This window comes from Loxodonta africana, chromosome 7 (assembly GCF_030014295.1).
Source record: "Loxodonta africana isolate mLoxAfr1 chromosome 7, mLoxAfr1.hap2, whole genome shotgun sequence".
In the NCBI taxonomy this organism is placed as follows: Eukaryota; Metazoa; Chordata; class Mammalia; order Proboscidea; family Elephantidae; genus Loxodonta; species Loxodonta africana.
Window position 1 is genome coordinate 28651904 of NC_087348.1, and position 26865 is coordinate 28678768.

Consider the following 26865-nt stretch of genomic DNA (forward strand, 5'->3'; position numbering starts at 1 on the left):
TGGTTTTTCTGATATTAAACCAGCCTTGCATACCTGGTATAAATCCCACTTGATCATGGTGAATTATCTTTTTCATGTGTTGCTGGATTCTATTGGTTAGAATTTTGTTGAGGATTTTTGCATCTATGTTCATGAGGGATACAGGTCTATAATTTTCTTTTTTTGTAATGTCTTTACCTGGTTTTGGTATCAGGGAGATGGTGGCTTCATAGAATGAGTTGGGTAGTATTCTGTCATTTTCTATGCTTTGGAATACCTTCTGAAGTAGTGGTGTTAACTCTTCTCTGAAAGTTTGGTAGAACTCTGCAGTGAAGCCGTCCGGGCCAGCGCTTTTTTTTGTTGGAAGTTTTTTGATTACCGTTTCAATCTCTTTTTTTGTTATGGGTCTATTTAGTTGTTCTACTTCTGAATGTGTTAGTTTAGGTAGGTAGTGTTTTTCCAAGAATTCATCCATTTCTTCTAGGTTTTCAAATTCGTTAGAGTACAATTTTTCATAATAATCTGAAATGATTCTTTTAATTTCATGTGGTTCTGTTGTGATGTGGTCCTTCTCGTTTCTTATTCGGGTTATTTGTTTCCTTTCCTGTATTTCTTTAGTCAGTCTAGCCAATGGTTTATCAATTTTGTTAATTTTTTCAAAGAACCAGCTTTTGGCTTTGTTAATCCTTTCAATTGTTTTTCTGTTCTCTAATTCATTTAGTTCAGCTCTAATTTTTATGATTTGTTTTCTTCTGGTGCCTGATGGATTCTTTTGTTGCTCAGTTTCTATTTGTTCTCTGATTTTGGCTCTTTCTTCTTTTTGTATGTGTGCATTTATCGATATAAATTGGCCTCTGAGCACTGCTTTTGCTGTGTCCCAGAGGTTTTGATAGGAAGTATTTTCATTCTCGTTGCTTTCCATGAATTTCCTTATTCCCTCCTTGATGTCTTCTATAACCCAGTCTTTTTTCAGGAGGGTATTGTTCATTTTCCAAGTATTTGATTTCTTTTCCCTAGTTTTTCTGTTATTGATCTCTAGTTTTATTGCCTTGTGGTCTGAGAAGATGCTTTGTAATATTTCGATGTTTTGGACTCTGCAAAGGTTTGTTTTATGACCTAATATGTGGTCTATTCTAGAGAATGTTCCATGTGCGCTAGAAAAAAAAGTATACTTTGCAGCAGTTGGGTGGAGAGTTTTGTATAAGTCAATGAGGTCAAGTTGGTTGATTGTTGTAATTAGATCTTCCGTGTTTCTATTGAGCTTCTTACTGGATGTCCTGTCCTTCTCCGAAAGTGGTGTGTTGAAGTCTCCTACTATAATTGTGGAGGTATCTATCTCACTTTTCAATTCTGTTAAAATTTGATTTATGTATCTTGCAGCCCTGTCATTGGGTGCATAAAGATTTAATATGGTTATGTCTTCCTGATCAATTGTCCCTTTTATCATTATATAGTGTCCTTCTTTATCTTTTGTGGTGGATTTAAGTCTAAAGTCTATTTTGTCAGAAATTAATATTGCTACTCCTCTTCTTTTTTGCTTATTGTTTGCTTGATATATTTTTTTCCATCCTTTGAGGTTTAGTTTGTTTGTGTCTCTAAGTCTAAGGTGTGTCTCTTGTAGGCAGCATATAGATGGATCGTATTTCTTTATCCAGTCTGTGACTCTCTGTCTCGTTATTGGTGCATTTAGTCCATTTACATTCAGGGTAATTATAGATAAATAAGTTTTTAGTGCTGTCATTTTGATGCCTTTTTATGTGTGTTGTTGACAATTGCATTTTTCCACATACTTTTTCGTGCTGAGGCGTTTTTCTTAGTAAATTTTGAGATCCTCATTTTCATAGTGTTTGACTTTATGTTAGTTGAGTTGTTACATTTTTCTTGGCTTTTATCTTGAGTTATAGAGTTGTTATACCTTTTTGTGGTTACCTTATTACTTACTCCTATTTTTCTAAGTAAAAACCTAACTTGTATTGTTCTATATCGCCTTGTATCACTCTCCATATGGCAGTTCAATGCCTCCTGTATTTAGTCCTTCTTTTTGATTATTGTGATCTTTTACCTATTGACTTCCATGATTCCCTGTTATGTGTATTTTTTTTTAATTAATCTTAATTTGTTTGTTTTTGTGATTTCCCTATTTGAGTTGATATCAGGACGTTCTGTTTTGTGACCTTGTGTTGTGCTGATATCTGATATTATTGGTTCTCTGACCAAACAATATCCTTTAGTATTTCTTGTAGCTTTGGTTTGGTTTTTGCAAATTCTCTAAACTTGTGTTTATCTGTAAATATCTTAATTTCGCCTTCATATTTCAGAGAGAGTTTTGCTGGATATATGATTCTTGGCTGGCAGTTTTTCTCCTTCAGTGCTCTATATATGTTGTCCCATTCCCTTCTTGCCTGCATGGTTTCTGCTGAGTAGTCTGAACTTATTCTTATTGATTCTCCCTTGAAGGAAACCTTTGTTTTCTCCCTGGCTGCTTTTAAAATTTTCTGTTTATCTTTGGTTTTGGTGAGTTTGATGATAATATGTCTTGGTGTTTTTCTTTTTGGATCAACCTTGAATGGGGTTCGATGAGCATCTTGGATAGATATCTTTTCGTCTTTCATGATGTCAGGGAAGTTTTCTGTCAGGAGTTCTTCAACTATTTTCTCTGTGTTTTCTGTCCCCCCTCCCTGTTCTGGGACTCTAATCACCCACAGGTTATCCTTCTTGATAGAGTCCCACATGATTCTTAGGGTTTCTTCATTTTTTTTAATTCTTTTATCTGATTTTTTTTCAGCTATGTTGGTGTTGATTCCCTGGTCCTCCAGATGTCCCAGTCTGCATTCTAATTGCTTGAGTCTGCTCCTCTGACTTCCTATTGCGTTGTCTAATTCTGTAATTTTATTGTTAATCTTTTGGATTTCTACATGCTGTCTCTCTGTGGATTCTTGCAACTTATTAATTTTTCCACTATGTTCTTGAATAATCTTTTTGAGTTCTTCAACAGTTTTATCAGTGTGTTCCTTGGTTTTTTCTGCAGTTTGCCTTATTTCATTTGTGATGTCTTGAAGCATTCTGTGAATTAGTTTTTTATATTCTGTATCTGATAATTCCAGGATTGTATCTTCATTTGGGAAAGATTTTGATTCTTTTGTTTGGGGGTTGGAGAAGCTGTCATGGTCTGCTTCTTTAAGTGGTTTGATATGGATTGTTGTCTCCGAGCCATCACTGGGAAACTAGTTTTTCCAGAAAATCCGCTGCGTCCAGTCCAAATCCCGGCGGGATGGTTCCCCGGCTGGGATGCTGCTCTCCCCGTTCCAAGACCAGTCACTGCCTCCCGGGGACTTCTCCTACCGGCTGCCTCCCACGCCGCCCGTGGAACCGGCTGGTCCCCCTCCCGGGGTTAGTTCAGTGGGGTGGAGCAGCTCTCTGTGCTTATGCCGTACCTGACTGGTACGCTGGCTCCAGGCTCTGAAAATAATCGCTGCTTCCCCGTATTAGTTCGTTCTCCATCTCTAAATCTGTGTTTGTTGTTCAGGGTTCGTAGATTGTTATGTATGTGATCGGTTCACTTGTTTTTCCGTGTCTTTGTTGTAAGAGGGATCCGAGGTAGTGTCTGCCTAGTCCGCCATTTGGCTCCGCCCTGCTCATAAGCTTTTAAGACTCCAGATGCTACTCACCAAAGTAGAATGTAGAACATTTTCTTTATAAATTGTTATGCCAATTGAACTAGATGTTTCCCTAGGCCATGGTCCCCACAACCCTCAGCCCAGGAATTCAGTCCCTCAGGGAGTTTGGAAGTATCTATGGACCTTCCATGCTCTTGACTTGGACACATTGTACTGGCTTCCTCAGTATGGTGTACTGTCTTATCCTTCACCAAAGTTACCATTAATCTATTTTCTATTTAGTGTTTTCCCATTTCCACCCTTGCTCTCTCTCTTAACCATCAAAGATTGTTTCTTTTTTTGTGTAGACCTTGTCATGAGTTTTTATAGTAATGATCTCATACAAGATTTTTCCTTTTGTGATTGACTTGTTTTCCTCAATAATGCCTTCCAGATTCATCCATGTTGTGAGATGTTTCTCAGATTCACCATTGTTCTTTATCTTTGAGTAGTACTCCATTGTGTATATGTACCATAGTTTGTTTATCCATTCATCTGTTGGTGGGCATCTAGGTTGCTTCCATCTTTTTGCTGTTGTGATCAATGCTGCAGTGAATACAGTTGTGCGTATGTCTTTTCATGTGACAGCTCTTATTTCTCTAGAATATACTCCTAGTAGTGGGATTGCCTTCTAAGGGACCACCATATCATTTTCCAAAATGGTTATACCATTTTGCATTTCTACTAGCAGTGCATAAGAGTTCCTATCCCCTGCAGCCCAGCTAACATTTTTTTTTTTTGATTCGTGCCAGTAATGCCGTTGTGAGATGATATTTCATTGTCGTTTTGATTTGCATTTCTCTGATTGCTAGTGATCTCGAGTGTTTCCTCCTATGTCTGTTAGCACCTTGAATGTCTCCTTAGGCGAAATGTCTATTCATTTCCTTTGCCCATTTATTAACTGGATTATTTGTCTTTTTGTTGTAGAGGTGTTGGATTTTCCTGTGGATTTTGGAGATTAATCTTTTATTGGATTTGTTGTAGCCAAAATTTTTTTCCCAGCCTGTAGGTTCTCTTTTCACTCTTTTGGTGAAGGCTTTTAATGAGCATCAGCATTTAATTTTTAGAAGATCCCAGTTATCTAGCTTATCTTCTGGAGTTTGTGTGTTGTTAGTTATGGTTTGTATGTTTTTAATGTCATGTATTAGGGCCTTTAGCGTTTATCTATTTTTTATCTAATCTTTGTAATTTTTGTTTCTATATTTGGGTCTTTGATTTTGAATAGTTATTGTTTATGGTGTGAGGAATGGGTCCTGTTTCATTTTTTTTGCAGAAGGACATCCAGTTTTGCCAGCACCATTTGTTAAAAAGACTGTCTTTTCCCCATTTGAAGGACTTTGGGCCCTTGTCGAAGATCAGGTGACAATTTAGGTGGATGGATCTACATCTGGGCTCTCAATTCTGTTCCATTGGTTAATGTATCTGTTGTTGTACCAGTCAGTACCAGGCTGTTTTGACTACTGTAGTGTATAGTAGGTTCTGAGTCAGGTGGTGTGAGTCCTACTTTATTCATCTTCTTCAATAGTGCTTTACTTACCTGGAGCCTCTTCCCTTTCCATATAAAATTAATAATTAGTATTTCCATCTCCTTAAATAATGCTGTTAGTATTTGGATAGGGATTGCATTGTAGTTTTAGATTGCTTTGGGTAGAATTGACATTTTCACAAAGTTTGAGTCTACCTATCCCTGAGCATGGTATGTTTTTCCATTTATGTAGATCTTCTGTTGTTTATTGCAATAGTGTTTTGTAGTTTTCTTTGTATAGATTTACATCCTTGGTTAATTTATTCCCAAGTATGTTATTTTTTAGGGGTTATTATAAATGGTATTGTTTTCCTGCTTTCCTTTTCATTGGTCTCTTTATTGGTGTATAGGAATCAAACTGATTTTTGTATGTTTATCTCATATCCTGTTACCCTGCTGAATCTCTCTGTTAGTTCCAGAAGTTTTCTCATGGAGTCATTTGTGTTTTCTATGTATAGTATCATATCATCTGAAAATATGGACAGCTTTACTTTTTCCTTACCAACTTGGAAGCCCATTTTTTATTTGTCTTGCCTTGTTGCTCTAGCTAGGAATTCCAGCACAACGTTAAATCGGAGTGGCATCCTTGTCTTGTTCCTTTTCTCAAGGGGTATGTTTTCAGCCTCTGTCCATTAAGATTGATGTTGGCTGTTGGTTTTGTATAGGTACCCTTTATTATATTGAGAAATTTTCCTTCTATACCTGTTTCATTGAGACTTTTTATCAGGAATGGGTGTTGGAATTTGTGGAATGCTTTTTCTGCATTGATTGAGATGATCATGTGATACTTTTATCTATGTGGTGGATTACATTGATTGATTTTCTAATGTTGAACCATCCTTGCATACCTAGTATGAATCCCACTTGGTTGTGGTGTATTATTTTTTGATGTGATGCTGAATTCTATTGGCTAGAATTTTGTTGAGAATTTTTACATCTATATTCATGAATGACATTAGACTGAAATTTTCTTTTCCTTTTTGTGGTGTCTTTGCCTGGTTTTGGTATCAGGTTTATGCTGGCTTCATAGAAGAAATTTGGAAGTATGCCTTCGTTTTCTGTGTTCTGAAACAGTTTGAGTAGTAGTACTGGTGTAAGCTCTTCTTTGCATGTTTGGTAGACTTCTACAAAGAAGCCATCTGGGTCAGGGCTTTTTTTTTGTTGGGATTTTTTAAAACTATTTTTCCAATTTCTTCTCTTGTTATGGGTCTGTTCAGATTTTCAGCAGCAGTTTGTGTTGTTTAGGTAAGTAGTGTGTTTCCAGAATTTTGTACATTTCCTCTAGGTTTGCAAATTTGTTGGAGTATAATTTTTCGTAGTGCTCTGTTATGATCCTTTCTATTTCAGTTGAATCTCTTACAATGTCCCCCATTTCATTTCTCATTTGGGTTATTTGTGTTCTCTTCTATTTTTCTTCTGTCAGTTTGGCCAGTGGTTTGTCCACCCTTTCAAAAAACCAGCTTTTGGTTTTGCTGATTCTTTCTATTGTTTTTCTACTCTATTTCATTTATTTCTGCTCTGATTTTTATTCTGGTGGCTGTGGGATTCTTTTGCTATTCTCTTTCTATTTGTTTGAATTGTGTAGCTAATGTTTTGATTTTGTCCCTTTCTTCTTTTTTTTTTTTTTTTTTTGATATGTGCATCTATTGCTATAAATTGAGCTCTGAGCACTGCCTTTACCGTGTCCTAAAAGTTTTGGTATGATGTGTTTTCATCCTCATTTAAATCTAGGAATTTTTTATTCCATCTTTGATTTCTTCTATTACTCAGTGGTTTTTAAGCAGGGTGTTATTCAGTTTCCATGTATGTGATTTTTTTTTCCCCCTTACTCTTCCTGCTGTTAATTTCTACTTTGATGACATTGTGTTCAGAAAAGATACTTTGTATTATCTCACTGTTTTGGACTTTGTTGAGAGTTCCTTTGTGGCCTAAGATGTTGTCTACTCTGGAGAACGTTCCATGTGCATTGGAAAAGAATGTGTAATTTAGTGCTGTTGGATGTAGTCTATGAGGCAAGTTGGCTAATTGTGCCCTTTAGATTTTCTGTCTTTGTTGAGTTTCTTTCTAGGTGTTCTGTCCTTTACCAAGAGTGGTGTGTTGAAGTCACATACTATTATTGTGGAACTGTCAATTTCTCTTTTCAGTGCTGTTAGAGTTTGTTTTATGTATGGCGAAGCCCTGTCATTGGGTGTGTGGACGTTTATTATGGTTATGTTTTCATGACGAATTGTCCCTTTAATCAGTATATAAGGCCCTCCTTTTTCTTTTCTGAGCGATTTTGTTTTAAATTCATTTTAACTGAGATTAGTGTTTCCATTCCTGCTCTTTTTTGGTCACTGTTTGCTTAATATATTTTTTTCCATCCTTTGATTTTTAATAAATTCATGTCTTTGTTTCTAAGGTGTGTCTCTTGTAGGCATCATATTGATGGGTCCTGTTTTTTTTTTTTTTTAATCCATTTTGTTACTGTCTGTCTCTTTATGGGTGCATATAAGCCATTTATGTTTAGTGTACTTAACAGTAGGTGTGCATTTATTGCTGTTCATTTTATACTGCCTTTTTTTTTCTTTTGTGGTGCTGACTTTTTTTTTGTTGTTGTTGTTCCTCTTATTTTCCTATGCTGAATTCCTTTTGTTTCTGGCTTTGTTTTCATTTCTTTTGTTTTTGTAGATTTTGTGTTAGTGAGACTTTATGTGTTTCTTCTTTATTTTGATGAGTTTACTTTTTTACCTTTCCTTGTGATTATCTTAAAATTTACCCTTATCTCCCATGTTTGAATCATTCTTTTATTACTTGACATCTCCTTGACTTCCCCTCCATTTTAAAGCTGTATGTCTACTCCATTTATTCCCTGTCTTATTGTTCTGACATTGTTGTTATTTACAGATTAACGTCTCTGGTTTCCTGTTGTAAATTTCTTAGTTTTGATTAACCTTTGAGAGTTCATTACCTAGGTTGGTATCTGGCTGATGCGGTCCTAGGTTCAGGCTGTTGTCTGATGTTTGTTTTCTAATCAAAGGACTCCCTTTAATAATTCTTGTAAATTTGGTTTAGTTTTTACATATTCTGTTAATTTCTGTTTATCTGGAAATGTCTTAATTTCACCATTATATCTGAGCGAGGGTTTTGCAGGATATAATATTCTTGGTTGACATTTTTATTCTTCTTTCAAGGTTTTATATATATCATCCCATTGCCTTCTTGCCTGCGTAGTTTCTGCTGAGTAATCAGAGTTTAGTCTTAGTTTCCCTTTTTATGCGGCTTTTTGTTCTTCTCAACTTCTCTCAGGATTCTTTTTTTGTCTTGGTTTCAGTGAGTGTGATTATGATATGCCTTCATGATTTTCTTTTGAGGTCTTTCCTATATGGGGTTTGTTGAGCTTCTTGGATGGTCAGCTTTTCATCTTTTATGATATTAGAGAAGTTTCCTGTCAGTAATTCTTCAATGATCCTCTCTTTGTTTTCTATTTTCTCCTCATGTTCTGGAAATTTGAGCACTTGCAAATTTTTGCTTTTCATAGTATCCCACATCATTCTCAGGAATTCTTCATTTTTCTTCATTCTTTTCTCTAATATTTCCACAAACAAGTTGTTAGCCATGCGTTTGTCTTCAATTTCACTGATCCTGTCTTATGTTTCAAACCTGCTCCTCAAATCTTTTATGACACTATTTCTGGAATCTTGTTCTTTATCTTTTGGATTTCTAATTGCTCTTTTTGTATGATTTCTGGTTGTGAATTTATTTTGACATTTTTTTCTGTATTATTTTCCTAAATTCTTTCATTGTTTTATCTGTCTTTTCCATGATTTTGTCTATTTTGTCCTCATTTTTTCTTCTTTTCCCTTCAACTCTTGTATAGCTCTGAATATTAGAGATTTGAATTCCCTATCAGGTAGTTCCAGTATCTTTTCTTCTATCGGAAGTTCATCTGATGTTTTAATTTGGAAGCCTTGTGGAACCATCCTGTCTTTTTTTTTTTTTTTTTTTTTCCAAATAATTTTTGAAGTTGTCTGCTGTTTTGGGGACATTCAGTGGTTATTTTCTTCAATTACTGGTTGCAGATTTTTTCTTTTCTTTTCTTTTTTTTTTTGTCCTTTTTTTTTGTTTCATTTGGTTATGGCTGAGCAGGTGGGTTGAGTGTCCTTTTTTGTTTACTCATCTGTAGGCATGGTACTTCTCATCACTTGTCCAATGGAGAGGGCCAAGTGCTCAGCTATCGTGCAGCTGGGCAGATCCAGAGGAAGGGAAGGGACTGGTCCTTAGTGGCATGTACTGGGGACAACAGGGTGGGGATAGAGTCATTGCAGGGCAGGTTCTGGTAGACAGTGCCTGTGCTACTCAGTGATGCGATGCTCAGTGCACAGTGCAGACAGGTAGGAGGGAGGGAGGAGGTTATGATGTGTGTACATAAGTGAGTTTTGGAAATAAAAGGAAGAGAAGAGAGAAAAAGAAGCCAAAAACAAAAACAAAAAAACTACTGAGGGAGTCTGACATTGGAGTGGTGCAGGCCCAGGGAAGCCTTCTGTTGGTGGCTTTTTAGCCAGGCAATGAGGCACTGCCCATCAAGAAGGGACAGATACATCACACACAGTTGGGTGGGCGGTAGAAAGGAAAGGAAAGAAGGGACAGAGAGATAAGAACCTAGATAAAAAAGGAGAGAAAAAGGCACATGCAGCTAGGTGGTCAGGAGAAAGAAATGAAAGGAACATAGGGAGAGACGAGAAGATGAGAAAAAAGAAATGCTAGGTGGTTGGGAGGAAGGAAAAGAAGGAAGATAGGGAGATACAAGAAACCAAGGGGGAAAAAAGAGAAGAAAGAAAAAAAATGCCTCAGGGGAGCCAGCCAGAAGTGGGTCCCCAGCTGAGTGGCATTGCACAGCCCATCAAGAAGTAGCAGAGATGGAAAATGGTGCCAAGTGTTCAGGAGAAGGGGAAGGAAGGAAGGTAGAGAGAGACAAGAAACCAAATGAAAAAGAAGAAAAAGGAAAAAAAAAATACCCCAAGGGAGCCCACCTGAGGTAGGTCACCAGCCACGTGCTATTGCACAGCCCATCAAGAAGGAGCATAGATGGCACACACACCATGTATTCAGGAGACAGGAAAAGAAGGAGAGTAGAGAGAGATGAGAAAATGAAAAATGAATAAAAACAGGAAAAGAAAATGACCCCAGGTTTCCTACCGGCATGGGGAAGTGAACTCGGGAAGTGGTTCCCCAGCCAAGCGGCACTTCACAGCCTGTCAAAACGGAGCAGAGATGGCATACAGAGCCAGGTGTTCTAGAAAAAGGAAGGGAAGGAGGTGAGAGAGAGAGAAGAAACCAAAAAAAGCCAAAAAACGCAACAACAGCAACAAAAAATGGCACTGAAGGAGCTGACCTGTGTGGGTGGGGTGAATCCAAGCAGCAAGAAGTAGGCACCTCCCCATTCTAGAGAACTCTGCCTGCCAGGAGGCAGCTAAGGCCAACCAGGGGAAAGAAAGTTGGGGAGTGGGAAAGTGTGTATTGCTAGTTACTGGGAGCTCTGTCTCCTGCTGGGAACTCCTTGAAGCTGTCTTCCTGTACTCCCTGTCCACTGTTCTTGGTGGCTGAGGAGTCCAAGATGGCAAATCCATGCTGTGTTAGCTGATAGGGGCCTGCACTCCGCATCTCTCTTCACTCTCTGTTCCCTGTCAGTTTCTTATTTCATTTGGTGTTTGGTTGAGTTCTTTATCCCTTCATTTGATGCTTAGTTTTCCAGGATTGACATTTGTCTCTGTTCTACCTATTTTTTTAGTTCTTATCTGGGAAGGGATGGCATGGTGCTTCAGTTTATAGTGTCATGTTGGCTCTGCCTCTGAAAAAGATATTCCTGAGAAAGTTTTCCTAGAGAAACCAGAAAGAATTTGATAAAATGCCTTTTTTCATGCTTAACAGGACCTTATGATACAGAGCAAATATCAAAATAGGGAAGGGACTGGATAACAGGATTATATAAAAAGGAAGACAATGAAAATACAGAAAGAGTTTTGGAATATGTATATCCAATGCAAGAGTTACAGTCATCCTAGAGGCACTGTACAAAGAAGGATAAAGAGCAGAGAAAAAAATGAGAGCGATAAAGTTAAGTAAGCGCTACAGCAGAAAGGAAATGGACAAATTTTTATGTCTGCAAGTTTTAAGAAAGAAACAATTACATTAGCAGATTTAAAATACACTTATGAAAAATTGTCACAAGACAATAAGACAAACTCAAAAACTTGAAGGGAAGTTTTTGAAAATGACAAATTTTATTACCAGTCAATTTACATTTCCTTGTTTAGGGAAAAGAAAATAACACCTTCCCATTTAAATGGGCTCATGGTATAAACTATATATATATATATGTATATATATATATATATGTATGTGTATATATTGTATGTGTACATATAGTATATGTATAAACTATATATATGTGTGTGTTTTTCTTGTAAAAGAAATTAAAATGTTTCCTATCCTATGAAGGCAAAAGATGAATCAAAGTAAACAACTGAAGAGGGAGAAAGTTATTATTAAATGGAAGGAATGCTTTCTGTCTTTATCACCAAAGGGCACCAAGAATAACTCTGGAAAAATGAATGATGCCTTAAAGAGTATAAAACTAGCTGTCCCAGCTCTACCATTGATTTACTATTTGAACTTGAACAAATTAATTGACTTTTGGCATTTTTGATTTTTCATATATAACTAAACTTTGAATATAGTAATACTTAATTTACAGTTTATTTTATACTTTATTTTAAGTTGAAAGAATAAAAAAATGATTACTATGAAATGTAACTGTATGGTGCTTAAGACAAATGGGCTTGTTACTTATACTTACTACATCAGGAACAGATGGTACTGAAAGAAGAGGTACAAACTGCACTGAAGGCATTGGTAAAAGACAAGGCTCCAGGAATCGACAATATACCAATTGAGATGTTTCAACAAATGGATGCGGTGCTGGAAGTGCTCACCGGTTGCCAAGAAATTTGGAAGACAGCTACCTGGCCAACTGACTGGAAGAGATCCATATTTATACCTATGCCAAAGAAAGGTGATCCAACAGAATGTGGAAATTATTAAACAATATAATTAGTATCATATGAAAGTAAAATTTTACTGAAGATCTTTCAAAAGCAGCTGCAACTGTACATCAACAGGGAACTGCCAGAAATTCAAGCTGGATTCGGAAGAGTATGTGGAACCAAAGATATCATGGCTGATGTCTGATAGATCCTGGCTGAAAGCAGAGAATACCAGGAAGATGTTTACCTGTGTTTCATTGACTATGCAAAGGCATTCAACTGTGTGGATCATAACAAATTATGGATAACATTGGGAAGAATGGGAATTCCAGAACACCTAATTGTGCTATGAGGAACCAGTACATGGATTAAGGAGCAGTTTTTTGAAAAGAAAAAGGATATACTGCATGGATTAAAGTCAGGTAAGGTGTGTGTCAGAGTTGTATCCTTACACCATACTTATACAATCTGTATGCTAAGCAAATAATTCAAGAAGCTGGGCTATCTAAAGAAGAAAGGGGTATCAGGATTGGAGGAAGACTCGTTAACAACCTGTGATATACAGATGACACAACCTTGCTTGCTGAAAGTGAAAAACTTGAAGTACTTACTGATGAAGATCAAAGACTATAGCCTTCAGTATGGATTACACCTCAGCATAAGAAAAACAAAAGTCCTCACAACTGGACCAATATGCAACATCATGATAAACAGAGAAAAGATTGAAGTTGTGGAGGGTTTCATTTTACTTGGAACCACAGTCATCAAGCATGGAAGCAGCAGTCAAGAAATCAAACAACTTACTGCATTGGGCAACTCTGCTGCAAGAGACCTCTGTAAAGTATTGAAAAGCAAATATCTAGCCTTGAAGACTAAGGTGTACCTGCCCCAAGTCACGATGTCTTCAATCGTCTCATGTGCATGTGAAAATTGAACGATGAACAAGGAAGACCAAAGAATTAATGCCTTTGGATTGTGGTGTTGGTGAAGAATATCGAATATAACATGGACTGCCAGAAGAACCTTTGCAACAAAGGACTTCTTTAAAGTGTTGAAGAGCAAAGATGTCACCTTGAAGACAAAGGTGCACCTGACCCAAGCCATAGTATTTTCAATTGCATCATATGCATGTGAAACCTGGACAATGAATAAGGAAGATTGAAGAAGAATTGATGCCTTTGAATTGTGGTGTTGGTGAAGAATATTGAATATACCATGGACTTCCAGAAGAACGAACAAATCTGTCTTGGACGAAGTACAACCAGAATGCTCCTTAGAAGCAAGGATGGTGAGACTGTGTCTTACATACTTTGGACATGTTGTCAGGAGTGATCAGTCTCTGGAGAAGGACATCATGCTTGGCAAAGTACAGGGTCAGCGTAAAAGAGGAAGACCTTCAACGAGGTGGATTGACACAGTGGCTGCAGAAATGGGCTCAAGCATAAAAACGATTGTAAGGATGGCACAGGACAGGGCAGTGTTTTGTTCTGTTGTGCATAGGGACACTCTGAGTTGAAGTCGACTCAACGGCACCCAACATCAACAACAACAACAGCCAGAAGAACTAACAAATCTGTTTTGGAAAAAAGTACAGCCAAAATATTCCTTAGGAGCAAGGATGGTCAAACTTTGCCTCAAGTACTTTGGACATGTTATCAGGGGGGGCCATTCCCTAGAGAAGGACATCATGCTGGTAAAGTAGAGAGTGTCAGCAAAAAGGAGGAAGATCCTCAAGGAGATGGATTTACACAGCAGCTGCAATAATGGGCTGAAGCATAACAATGATTGTGAGGATGGCTAAGTACTGGGCATTGTTTGATCAGTTCTACATAGGGTCGTTATGAGTTGGAACAGACTCGATGGCACCCAACAACAACAATAATAAAGGCCTATATTGCCTTTAAGAGACTGTTGGTGGAATTATGGACGTCAAAGACAATTCTGGTGAGGGCTTAGAAGGAAATGAGGAGAGCTGTAACACCAGAGACTGCACAGACCGTGAGAAGCAGGAACAGAGAAACTGCAGCAGCAGAACCAGGAGACCGGTGCTAGCCAATCCAAGGAGTGAAAGAGCTGAGTGTCTTCTGGCCCAGGTTTTCTGCTGGAGTGGGGTGCATCCAGGCATTTACAAGCAGAGCTAAAGAACTTTGGAATACTTGCCCCGGTAGGCAGACACTGGGCCAGCCCAAGGGCCTGAGGGGCCAAGAGGCCAAGGAACCAGGAAGTAGAAGCTGGAGAGATGAGAAGCACAGGAAGCAGAGTTGCCTCAGTCTCAAAGGGTTGGGTACAACTTCTAGGGTCTCAAAGGCTATAGCTAAGACCTTTGTGGTTTAGAAGAGTGGGGTCACAGCCTCTTAGATTTCAGAGTCAGATCTTCACCAACTCTTATCAGAGTGTGGGGCTGCCCTATAGGAGTGCTAGTGGGATGGGGCCAGATCCACTGTCCAAAGCTGAGAGGGTGGGGCTTCCATGCCCAAGAGGCAGAAGAATGGGACCTGCCAGGGCCTAGTGTGTGGGGTAACCACTCAGATGGCCTAGGAGAATGAGGCCTCCAAAAACTGAGGGAGTAGAGTTGCTGCCCCAGTGGACCTGGTAGGTGGAAATGAAGCCCAAGGCTGCGGGGCCTCCATCCAGAAACCAGAGAGTGTGGCCAACACCCAGAGTCTGGAGGGCATAGCCATTGACTAAATGGTTTTAGAGAATAGAGGATTGTTTTCTATATTTGAGAGCTGATGTAATATGTTCTGCTGAATTGCTTGATGCCTGTTAGCATTTCTTTCCCTTCAATTTATCTCATTCGTAATGAAAATGTCTACTTTGTGCCTATTCTAACATTGTAGAACCAGGAGGGGAGCAAGTTCTTTGGACCCAGGGTTTCTGAACTGAGAATCTTCTAGCCCAGGGAAGATTGATAACAAGGACCTTCTCCCAGAGCTGACAGAGACAGAAAGCCTTCCCCTGGAGCTGGCACCCTGAATTTGGACTTTTAGTCTCCTAGACTATGAAAAAATACGTTTCTGTTGGTTAAAGCCATCCACTTATGGTATTTCTGTTATAGCAGCACTAAATAATTAAGACATTCTATTAAAACTATCTTGAAGAATCCTTCTTGGCTTCTTTCCAAGCTGCCCCTTCACCTCTATAAATATGTCCCCTTAGGTTATCCCTCATATTTCTCCAAACTATCATACTTTAATTGAATTCATTTCTGGATCCAGTTTGAGAGTTTTGTATCAATAAATATTTGGGATCATTGCAAATAGAATTCTGGAATGTTAGACTGTCTAGAATGACCAACTTGTTCACCCTTCTCAGGTTCTTGTCCCATGTGCCTCATCCAATTGTGTACATGTGGGTAAATTCACTGGCCTTTAGATTTTTTTTTGTACCTCACCCTGATATAAAAAAATAACCTCACTCTAAATCCAAGGATAATTTTTCTTCCTTTGGAGTTCAGTTTCCTCATCTGCTGTTTGAAATTGTTTGTAAGCAAGATCAGTCATGGCAGAAGTGTAAGCCATGTGCTCATGTAACTTATTGTTCCTGGTAAGTCTAGATACGGTTCTAAATATACACTTGTAATTGATGATACTTTGGTGAAAATCATGCAATTTTATTATATTTTAAATCAATACCTAGGGGTAGAATTGTTAGATTATGATTTATAGTTTTTTAGTAGATACTAACAGTATTTCATAGTTTTTGGTAATTTTACACTACTAGCAACAATAGATGAGTCAAAAAGAAAATTACCATCTAGTCAATTCTGACTCATAGCAACCCTATAGGACAGAGTACAATTGTCCCATAGGGTTTCCAAGGACTGATAGATTTGAACTGCTGGCCTTTTGGTGAGCAGTCAAGCTCTTAACCAACTAGTATGCAACTAATACATTCTTCATATTAGTAATTTGCTTTTTTTTCTCCCTATTTTCTCTTTTTTTCAATCATCATAAACATTTCTGACCTTAATTAGTCTCTTTGAAGAATCAAACTTTGGCTTTAATTCAACTTAAAAAACATTCTTTTTAGTACTGTTAGTTGTGTCAATAATTTCATTTCTTATTCTTGTTATGTTCTTAGATTTTGATAATGAGGATATACTTAGGTCACTGATTATGAAACTTTCTTGTTTCTTAATGAGAGAAATGGTATTAATACACATTCTACATGTTTTCAAAGGGTTAACAGAGATTATGAACATATTAAAACCAATAAATTCAACAGTTTAGGTAGAATTGACAAATCATTTGAATGATATAAACAACCAAAGTTCGTCAAAAAAATAAATTATAGGTAATCTCAGCAGCACTTTTTTCTTAAAGAAATTAAATGCTTGTTTCAACTCTTCCCTAAAGGAAACCTCCTGTCCAGGTATCTTCACTGCTGAATTCTAAAAAACACTAAAGAAGAAATAATGTCAATTCTACACAAACTCTTCCAGAAAATAGAGCAGAAGATCATACATCTGAACTCATCTATTAGACCGGTGTTTCTCTGATACTTATAAATTATAGGAGCTTATGTTTACCTTGGAGCCCTGGTGGTGCAGTGGTTAAGCATTCAGCTGCTAACCAAAATGTTGGCAGTTTGGATCCACCAGCTGTTCCTTGGAAACCATATGGGGCAGTTCTACTCTGTGCTATAGTGTTGCTATGAGTCAGAATCAACTCGACAGCAACAGGTTTTTTTTTTTTTTTGGATTTTTAACTTTGTTAGGATTTTCTACATAGATAATCATAGTATCATATGTGAATATAGACAGTTAACTTATTCCTATTCCATCATGGTGGCTACTTTTTTTTTTTTAAGTGAGCTTAGCATTTTTGCTGGGTATAAAATCAACATAAAATTTATATTTTAGTGCTAGTAACAAATAATCAGAAATTTAATTTACAAACATACATTTTATAGCATTAAAATATAAATAAGATTATTTCTGAACAAACATGGGCAGCATATGTATTGAAAACTATAGAACTTTACTGAGAAAATATAAAGAGCTCAATACATAAAAAAGATATATTTTGTTCATAAACTGGACAATACAACATTTTGAAGTTGTCAGTTCTTCCAAAAACATCTCTAGGACAAAGCAATCTCATACCAAAATCTGAACAAGCATGTCCTTTTTTTGAAATTTACAAACTCATTCTAATACATATGAAAATATGAAGAATATAGATAAGTGCCCACAACTCTGAAACTCTGTGTAGTTAGAAGTCTTCCAGTACCTGATTTTAAATCGTGTGATATTTTCATAAAGAAAAACAAGTAGATAGTGGACCAGAAGAGAGAATCCAAGAGTTGGCCTATATATCCATATATCTGTAAAACAGTGCCTGGGGTGTCTGTTGACAAGGGAAAAGTAAAATCAAGACCAGCAGCCCAAGGCTGATTCCCGTGTGGTGGAGGTCAGAAATGCTTTCTGTCTCTTCCATCTTTATCAGTTCTGACACCAACTTTCCCTTCCACTGCACCCTTTACTTCTCTGCTGTATTTAATGATTCATTGCAATGGCCACACATAGCTCTCAGACCATACTTACAATTGTGAGGCTTATTAGGGAAGTAACAGTTTACAATTCAGGCTCAGGAACACTCAAGTATACACTTGTTTCATCAGGATAGCCTCTTTCCAGTATGCTTACAGGCACTCCTCTCCCTGGCCCTGTCTCTACCCAAAGACATTTAGCTCTATCCCTGCATGGGTCAGGGAGCCCACTGTGTGGGTCAGGAAGCCCACTGTGCTATCTCCTGTGGGTCTCTCCTTCCTCGATGGTGGTGGGCTCTTCTCTTTTCCAACTCTGGGATGGCTCACCTCAAGGCAGCGGAATGACAAAACTGACCAATCCCTTTGGTGGGCCATAATTACCCTACCACACAGCCCCACCCAATCTCTTTGGGAGTTACATGACCATGGCTAAAAAGGCCACACACAAGTAATCAATCTTAGAGCAATATCTGTATATCTGCATAACTATATATCTATGTTGTTGTTGACATTAGGTGCCATTAAGTCAGTGTCAACTCGTAGCAACCCTATGTACAACAGCATGGAGCACTGACTGGTCCTGTGCCATCCTTACAATCATTGATATGTCTGAACCCATTGTTGCAGCCACTGTGTATCAATGCTATATATATGTATGTATATAATCAGCTAATTTTTACCAAATGTCTGTCATCAATTCATTGGAAAAATGATTGTCTTTCCAACAAATGGTGATGGGTCAACTGGACATCCTTAAGTACAGATAATAAAATGAACTTTAATGTATACCACACACCTTGTACAAAATTATTTCAAAGTGGATCATAGACCTACAGGAATATGTAAAAGTATTGAGTACTTAGAATATACTTCGGAGAATATTTTTATGACTTTGGATCAAGTACATAATTTTAAAATATGACTCTAACCACATGATCCATGCAGAACTAATAATTGGACTGTATAACATTAAAACTTTATTTCAGAACAATTGGAGATGACCAGAGATCAGTTATTCTGTAATTGATGTATTTGCATGGGTCTCTATGGAGAATCCTGGTGTGTGTGTTTGTGTGTGTTGGGACGCAAGGAACTGACTGAGACTGACTAGAGATATGACCAGCTGTCTCCTTCTGTGGATTGATACAGCCTAGCTTGAGCAAATCTTGATCAACACTGGAATTTTTTTTGAAGTGGTCAACAAGCTTCCGATATCCTTAATTCTGAATAGCTAGAATCTTTCATCTACTCACAGTTGTTTAACTTTGAAAATATGGAAGAAATACTGAACTTAGAAATACTCTGCTTCTCATACATACTAAATGTTTGAGCTAGTTTTTTAGTCTTTAGAAGCTTTGGTACTCTTATCTGCATAATAGAGCAGTTCTTATGTCAAAACATGCATTGTTGTGGGTGCTAGATGATGTAATAAAGCACTGCATAATTGCTTAATATAGTCAGACTTTTATTATTGTTGCTAAGTAGACTGATCCAAACTAGTTAAGGTACTGTAAAAATTGAGTTCTTGAAGTTTTACATATATGAAAAACCTTTTAAAGTATGGGTTTTTATATGTTGGAAAGAGGGAAAGGGGCTAACTGAATTTCAGAGTGTGCAGGTTGTGATGAGCCTAAACCACTTGTAAATATTCAGTGACATAGGAAAAAGAACTGAGTGGTAAAAAGAATAACAGCTTTTCCACACTTTGCACGTTGATTTCCTCTCATTTTTCCGATTGTTTTTATACTGAAAAATGTATCTTTTCCTCTTACCATATGTGTGGGGCAAAGATGTCACGTCTATGCCTTTTTTTTTTTTTTTGTCTGATTCCCCAACCGTCTATTCCCTGACTACAAATAACGTGGTCCCAGTCAAGATCTGGAGTCCTGGTGGCACAGTGGTTAAGAGCTACGGCTGCTAACTCAAAAAAGCTCGGAAGTTCGAGCCCACCAGTCGCTCCTTGGAAACTCTATAGGGCGGGTTCTGCTCTGACCTATTGGGTCTCTATGGGTTGGAATTTACCTGATGGCAAAGGGTTTTATATATTTATTTATTGGTAGCCATGATCTTACAGGTCACTGACTTTATTGGTCTGTCTACTTCTAAACACCTAGGTTACTTTTTATAGTAATCCATATTGGACTGTAAATGCCTGTCTTTGGTTCTCTCTATGCTACCTCATCTCAGATTTCCTGATGGCTGACCTAATATTATTCCAGGCTACATTATTTTTCCTCCTATTCTTCAGAAAGCTAGATGAGCACAGAGTCAGAAGGGTTTTCTGAACTGTTCTTTGTCTAACTATAACATGTTGAGGTCTCTATAGAAAGTAAAGTTAGGACCAGAAAATGCCCAGAGGTACCAGGACCCTTATGGTGGACAGCCAGTTAATGCCATTTGGCAATGACATGCTTAGAAATGCTTTTGGGAATATGATTACACAAAACTTTCAAACACTTATTAATTCGCCATTGTCGCATAAGTTTATATTCTGCTCTTCTCCAGAAATTTCCTTCTGGCATATGCATCAAACAGATGACTCCTAGGAATTAAATACGTGTGTTAGATTTTGGGGGAATTTCAAAGCTCCTTTTGTTTATTTTTTAGTCTTAGGTAGTGTTAAGATATTAAATCTGCATTGAAAAATCCCACCTTGCTTTTCTATGGAATATAGACCCACTTTTCTTTGCATCCCTGATGGTTTAGTGGATATGTCAAGTCCACTAACCCTTGTAAATCTGTAACATGTTCTGAAGGGTTTTTTGATTTTATAAATATTTTTAGAGAATTAACCTAAGTGTGCTTGAATTATTGGTTTGTAATTCTCTGCACTTTATTTAATTTAGATGCTGCAGAAAAATTACCAGGGAGAAATTTTTTTCTGATATAGCCTAAAGCTACCCAAATCAGACTTGATGGTCAGTGAATTACCCATGCTGCCTTGGTTTGGGGAAAGCCCATCAACCATGTTTAGTACATACTATTAGTCTTTATTCCACCTCTTTTCTTTCTTAAAGCTATAACTTCTCTGAATTATATGTTAATTTGATTAGTATAAAAAAGTTAGAGCATACTTTAGTTTTAAATGTACTCAAACAGAATAGCAGTTGAGAGCAGTAGAGTTAAAGTTAATGAAATCTTCAAGTTGCCAGTGAGCTTCACTGAGTCCCGCTCTAGTGCTAATATATCTTCCTTGATATTCATATCAAAGAATAGCCTTATTTATGCTTGAATATTTACAATATTGAAGAATTTCTCATATTTCAATAGACATCCCATCCTAAAGACTAGATTCATCTGTGTCAACTAAGGTAGGTTAGTAGCATGGCATGTTCTCAATCCTCTACTAGAAAATGTAAATGGTGGTGGAAATTGTACTTTAACTAAAAAAACATCTGTTCTCATCATGCTGAGAGAACACCAAAAAGGGTATGCAGAATTTGTTCAATACTACCAAAGAAATAAGTTAATCGTTTGACTAGATTCTTTTTAGTACAAGAAAAAAAAAATTCATTTTAGTGGTTAATGTTAAGAAATGCTCTAAAACAGCCAATCTGTCATCAGAGTAACTAATTATTTTTAACTAAAGGACTGTTTAAATTGTAGTTTACCTGATCATCTTCTTTAAATATATGCTTTTTGGGGGGAAGGAGGGGTTGTTTATATCCTTCTTGAACTTAAATATATGTATCTGCAAGGTAGCTTCAGTACTTGATAAACTAACTTCTCACACAAAGAAGAGGGGAAATAAAAGTAAAATAATCTGTGTGCCATGAACTGTGTATGATACTGGAGTATTTTATATCATTCCCTATATTTATCATTATATTCCTGAATGATCAGTTGCATAGATGAGGAAAACGAGGCTTAAAGAAAATTACCCCCAAGATTCATAAGTGGTCAGTTTATCTAAAGACCTCAAAAGTTCTACCTCTCTCTGTGTGCCACTTAAAAGGTAGTTGACTAACCTTTCTTTCTTTTCTTCAATTACGATTTCACTTCTCTCCTAGGAGTTTTCCTTACTATCTACAAGGACAAGAAATATTATTTGTTTTTGTATCAGTAGTTCTTTCTCACCTATCTGTATTTTTATTCCTGTATACCTTTGCTAACAGCAGTCATCATAATAGTATGCTCCCAGAGAGGATGAGATTTTAAGAACTTTTAAACACCTGTGATGATCTAGAAAACAAGTAAACATCTTGACTGACTAAATTTACATTTTGGTAAAACTAAAAGAAAATTATTTTAAATTGAGCTACAATTGGAGAATTGTCCAAGTATGTTTGGATAACTTGTCAACATGCATGTTTCCTGTCATCCATGCCCCTCATCCCATCACACTCTGCTCTTAAGCAAAACCAGAGTGAGAATCGAGATATGTAGCTTCTAGTATCCACAAAATGTTACTTTCTAACCCTGAAAATTTACTTAGATTCTCTTGATTTTTGTCTGTTTTCTTGACAAACGGGGATTTGGATTAATCAAGCAATGCCTACTTATAAATTGTTCACCAGCTTATTCATGTTATAATTATCTTTAAATCAATTTGTTTCAGGTAAATAAATATATTTGAAAAGTAAACATTATATTTTCTAATAAACAAGAAAGCAGTGTTAGTTGTAAGAAGAAAAAATAGGCTAATGAACCAAAAAATATTAAAATGTATTAACTTATTTTTAAGAGCTGAACATTATGAGCCTGATAATTATTTTTGGTTTGTTAAAAAATGAAGGAATGAGCCCCTTGTAGCTGTAGTGAAGTCATAGTAGGAACAAGTTGAGACTTTCTCCTTGATGAAATGAAATTTTTGAATATCAGTTAAAAATAGAATTGGTTTTCTCACAGTATGAAAGCATTCTGTGTTTTAAGAAATATCTGGTCAGCCAACTAACTGTTACGTTAGATCCTGACTAAGGCAGAAGGTAGCTCCCCTGGGTGCCTTACAATTTCTCGTAACTCGATAAAATAGCCTTTGGAAGTACATTCTTTGTATTTTGTGTCCAATGTCCAAATGTCTCAAGATTAAGCAAAAGGTATATGTGATTTGTGAGTTTGTTATTATTCATTCATAACTGACAACTAAGTTTGTCTTAGTTATATGTGTTACAATCTTCTTTTATTGACATCTGTTGCCTAGAATGCATATAAAAGCAAGAAATTGCTAGCAGAGCCCATAAAATATGCACTTCTCAAAACTTGAGCAATTCTATTATTTTATCTTCCCTTTTGCTTTCACAAACTTGAATAACAATATGTTATCAAAAGTAGTTTTTAACATGTGAAATGTAAATAGGAGAAATGAATTAATTTGCTGATTATTTTTTACAGCTCCAGTCATTAATTGAAATTCTTTCTTTTCTGGACACTTTCAAATATAACTAAATCTACATTGCTTAAACCCATTGGCAATGTTTGCTTACATGGCAACCAAAAGTACGTGCTACATATACTAAAGTTCAGCAATTTAACTTGGGTTGTTTTAAACACATTTAAATTTCCTGAGCACACACCCCCAGATAATTCAGGAGTGGTGAACCAGATCGCGCTGTGAGATGGAAAGTTGAACAAGGCACACGCTCATTTAAAAATAGGCAATTTTTTAAAAATGTTATTAAGTAGATTAAGCACTTGTTATCAACATCATATAATTAACAGTAAAAAATGTTTCCTTCTTGATCAGGGTAATAAAAACATTTTTAAAACTTAGTGGTAAATTAAATAAAACACAAAATTATTCCAATATAAAATCATTTCACAGTAGATTTGTAAAATAAGACAATATAAAAGAAGGAGCCTAATTCTATAAACACAGAATAATTAATATTAACTTCAATTCATACTAATCCATTTTTGGTATATTTTATATTATTGTTATTATACTACTAATTTTGATTAGCATTTATGTTTTCTTTATTTTCAGATACTCAACTCAATTGTTTATAACATATGCTAAACTGATAAAAAAAAAAAAAAAACCTGATAGATATGGAAAATCAGCGAAACATCTCAGAATTCATTCTTTTGGGACTTTCTTATGATCCAAATTTACAACTATTTTGCTTTGCACTATTCTTATTCTGCTATGTTGCCCTCTTGGTAGGAAACCTTCTGATTCTAGTTTCCATTCGATGTAGCTGCCTTTTTCACCAACCAATGTACTATTTCCTTAGCCACTTGTCTTCTATGGATATCTGCTATACCTCTAGTGTCACACCCAAACTGATTGGTGACCTACTGGTGGAGACAAAATCCATCTCTTATGGTAATTGCATGCTACAGGTCTTCACCATGCACTTCTTTGGCAGTATCGAGGTCTTCATTCTTACCGCTATGGCCTTTGATCGCTATGTTGCCATCTGCAAACCTCTCCACTACCTGATTTTCATGAACAGAACAAGATGTAATCTTATTGTCTTAGCTGCCTGGGCTGGTGGAGCAGTCCATTCCTTTCCTCAATTATCTATGACAATCCGGTTGCCTTTTTGTGGAGCTAATGAAATTGATCACTATTTTTGTGATATCTTCCCTTTGCTAAAAGTTGCCTGTACTGATACCTATATCACTGGTGTTCTTGTAGTTGCCAATTCAGGCATGGTTGCCTTAGTAACCTTTGTTGTCTTATTTGTTTCTTATGTCATTATATTATTCACCTTAAGAAATCACTCAGCTGAGGGAAGACGCAAAGCCTTGTCTACCTGTGGATCTCATATTACTGTCGTAGTCTTGTTTTTTGGGCCTTCAATCTTTGCCTACCTTAGATCTCCTACCACATTCCCAGAGGATAAAGTATTTGCTCTATTTTACACCATCATTGCTCCTATGTTCAATCCCTTAATCTATACCCTGAGAAATACAGAGATGAAAAATGCCATGAGAAAAGTTTGGTGTCAAGCTTATTTTCAAAGGGGGTTAACAGTTAATGTGAAGAAGACTACTAACTAAACAACTTTACAAAATGAAGTTGCTAATTGTGAAACAGAAATGTTAGAAACTATCTCATAGTTTATGTTTCCATTATATCATGAGGGGAATAAATGAAGGAACTAAGATTTACAAGTTAAAACAATATACAAATCAAATACTAATCTACCATGTAAAAATTAATAGAAAACTTAGTTAATTGAGAAAAAAAAACAAACAAACCCAGTGCCTTCGAGTCAATTCCGACTCATAGCGACCCTACAGTTAATTTAGTTAATTGAAGGAGTGGAATATTAAGGTGGTATAGGAAGAGTTGTTGTTGTTAGGTGCCGTCTAGTCGGTTCCGACTCATAGGAAGAGTTAGCTGCATGAAATGTCTTCTGGACTATACCAATTAAAATGACGATACACTGAGCAGTGAATTTTAATGCAAACAATTTTTAATGATTAAACAACCCCAATGCCATTATTTCATTTAAAACTTTAGAATTGGGTGCAAGACCATATGTTGATATGCATTCTTTGGTAATGAAGAAGTTAAAATCTCTAAATTATATGCTAATTTTTTGTTGCTGCTAGTATATTGACCTACACGTACTCTAATGGCTGAATCAGTATAGTAGAATCTTTTTTGAAATAGTGTGTCAGTTTTCCTGAGTTTCAAATACGAAAATAATGATAACTAGAAGAGGAAGAGTGAAATCAGTTATTCAGAATGTTGAAAACATACTCAATGCTATTCCACCCATTGGCTAAAATGTTTAGACATTTCTATAAATTTTCTGATATTTTTAATTATAAAATTGAAGTGTTGACTCACGCTTACCTGTCTAATATTGGTAAGAAATATCTAGTTATTGGATTCAGAACTGAAGACCTTTCCTGCTAAAAAAAGCATGAAGAAATTAGAAACTGTCTAAAAACCAGTCATTCAATCAGACAAGGACCATATCAACCAGCAAACAAATAAACAAACAAACAGAAAACAGCAATCAAAAAACACTATGGCACAATGGGCAAAATAAATCATCTTATAACTATCTTGAAAAGGACATTTCTGAGAAAAATTTCCTAGGGAAACCAGAAGAAAAATTGATCGAATGTCATTTTTTGGGGGGGTATCTTCATTGGAACAAAACAAAAAAAAAACAGTGTCTTAAGAAACAGAGCAGATATCAAAATGACGAGGTGGCTGGGTAACTAGAGATAATGAAAATAGAGATACAGAGCTGTTGTTGTTGTTAGGTGCAGTGGAGAGGGTTCCGACTCCTAACGACCTTACCACCGTACGTACAACAAAACAAAACACTGCCCGATCCTTCGCCATCCTCAGAATCATCGTTATGCTTTAGCCCGTTGTTGCAGCCATTGTGTCGATCCAACCAGCCAAGGAACATAACAACTAGCAAACAAAGAAACAAAACAAACAAAAAGCAGCAATCAAAAACCACTGTGGCACAATGGGCAAAATAAATCCTCTTGTAACTACTTTGAAGAGTTCTAGAATATGTAAATATAATGCAAACATTAGTTATTCCAGAGCCATTATACAAAGAAAGATAAAGAGCAGAACAAATAATGAAGAGGACAGAATTAAGTAGACCTGTTGTAGCCAAGAGGAATTGGACAAATCACTATATTGGCAAGTTTTAATGAAGAAACAAAAATATGGTCAGATTTAAAATTTTATTCTGAAAAACCATCTCAGTAAGACAAAGTCAAAAGTTTGAGGGGAAGATTTTGAAAATGACAAATTTTCGTACCAGTCAATTTGTATTTCCTTGTTTAGGGAGAGAAAATAAAAGTTTCCCATTTAAATGAATTCATGGTATAAACAAAACCCTCTTTCTTGAAGGAAAAAAAAAAAAAAAAAAAAAACCTTTTCCTAATAAGGCAAGGGGTGAATCAAAGTAAAGAACTGAGATGGAAGCAGTTGAGGTTAAAAGGGATTGATAGTTTCTGTCTTTATCCCCAGAAAGAATCTGGACTGGAGGAAGTGAATGATGTATCTTAAAGAGTATACAACTAGTTGTTCTCCGAGCTCTATTACTTTTCTACTGTCTGAAATTGACCAAATTAAATAACTTCTGGTGTTTTTTAATTTTTTTTTGTCTATTACTAAAACTTTGAATGTTATAATACTTATTTCACATGAACTTGAAAAAATAAAATAATAATGCCTATTCAGAGCAACTGTTCAGAGCTTAAGATACATGGAATTAATGCAACTGTTCAGCGCTTAAGATACATGGAATTATTTATC

General features: G+C 36.4%; 1 protein-coding gene across 1 annotated transcript; it reads left to right on the plus strand.

Moving 5' to 3' along the window:
• Positions 1 to 23666: 23666 nt before the first annotated feature.
• On the plus strand, positions 23667 to 24819 carry LOC100672687 (olfactory receptor 4P4-like). The gene has a single exon (XM_003422717.3). The coding sequence runs from the start codon at positions 23667 to 23669 to the stop codon at positions 24621 to 24623; it is 957 nt and encodes a 318-aa protein (XP_003422765.1). The 3' UTR covers positions 24624 to 24819.
• Positions 24820 to 26865: the final 2046 nt, after the last annotated feature.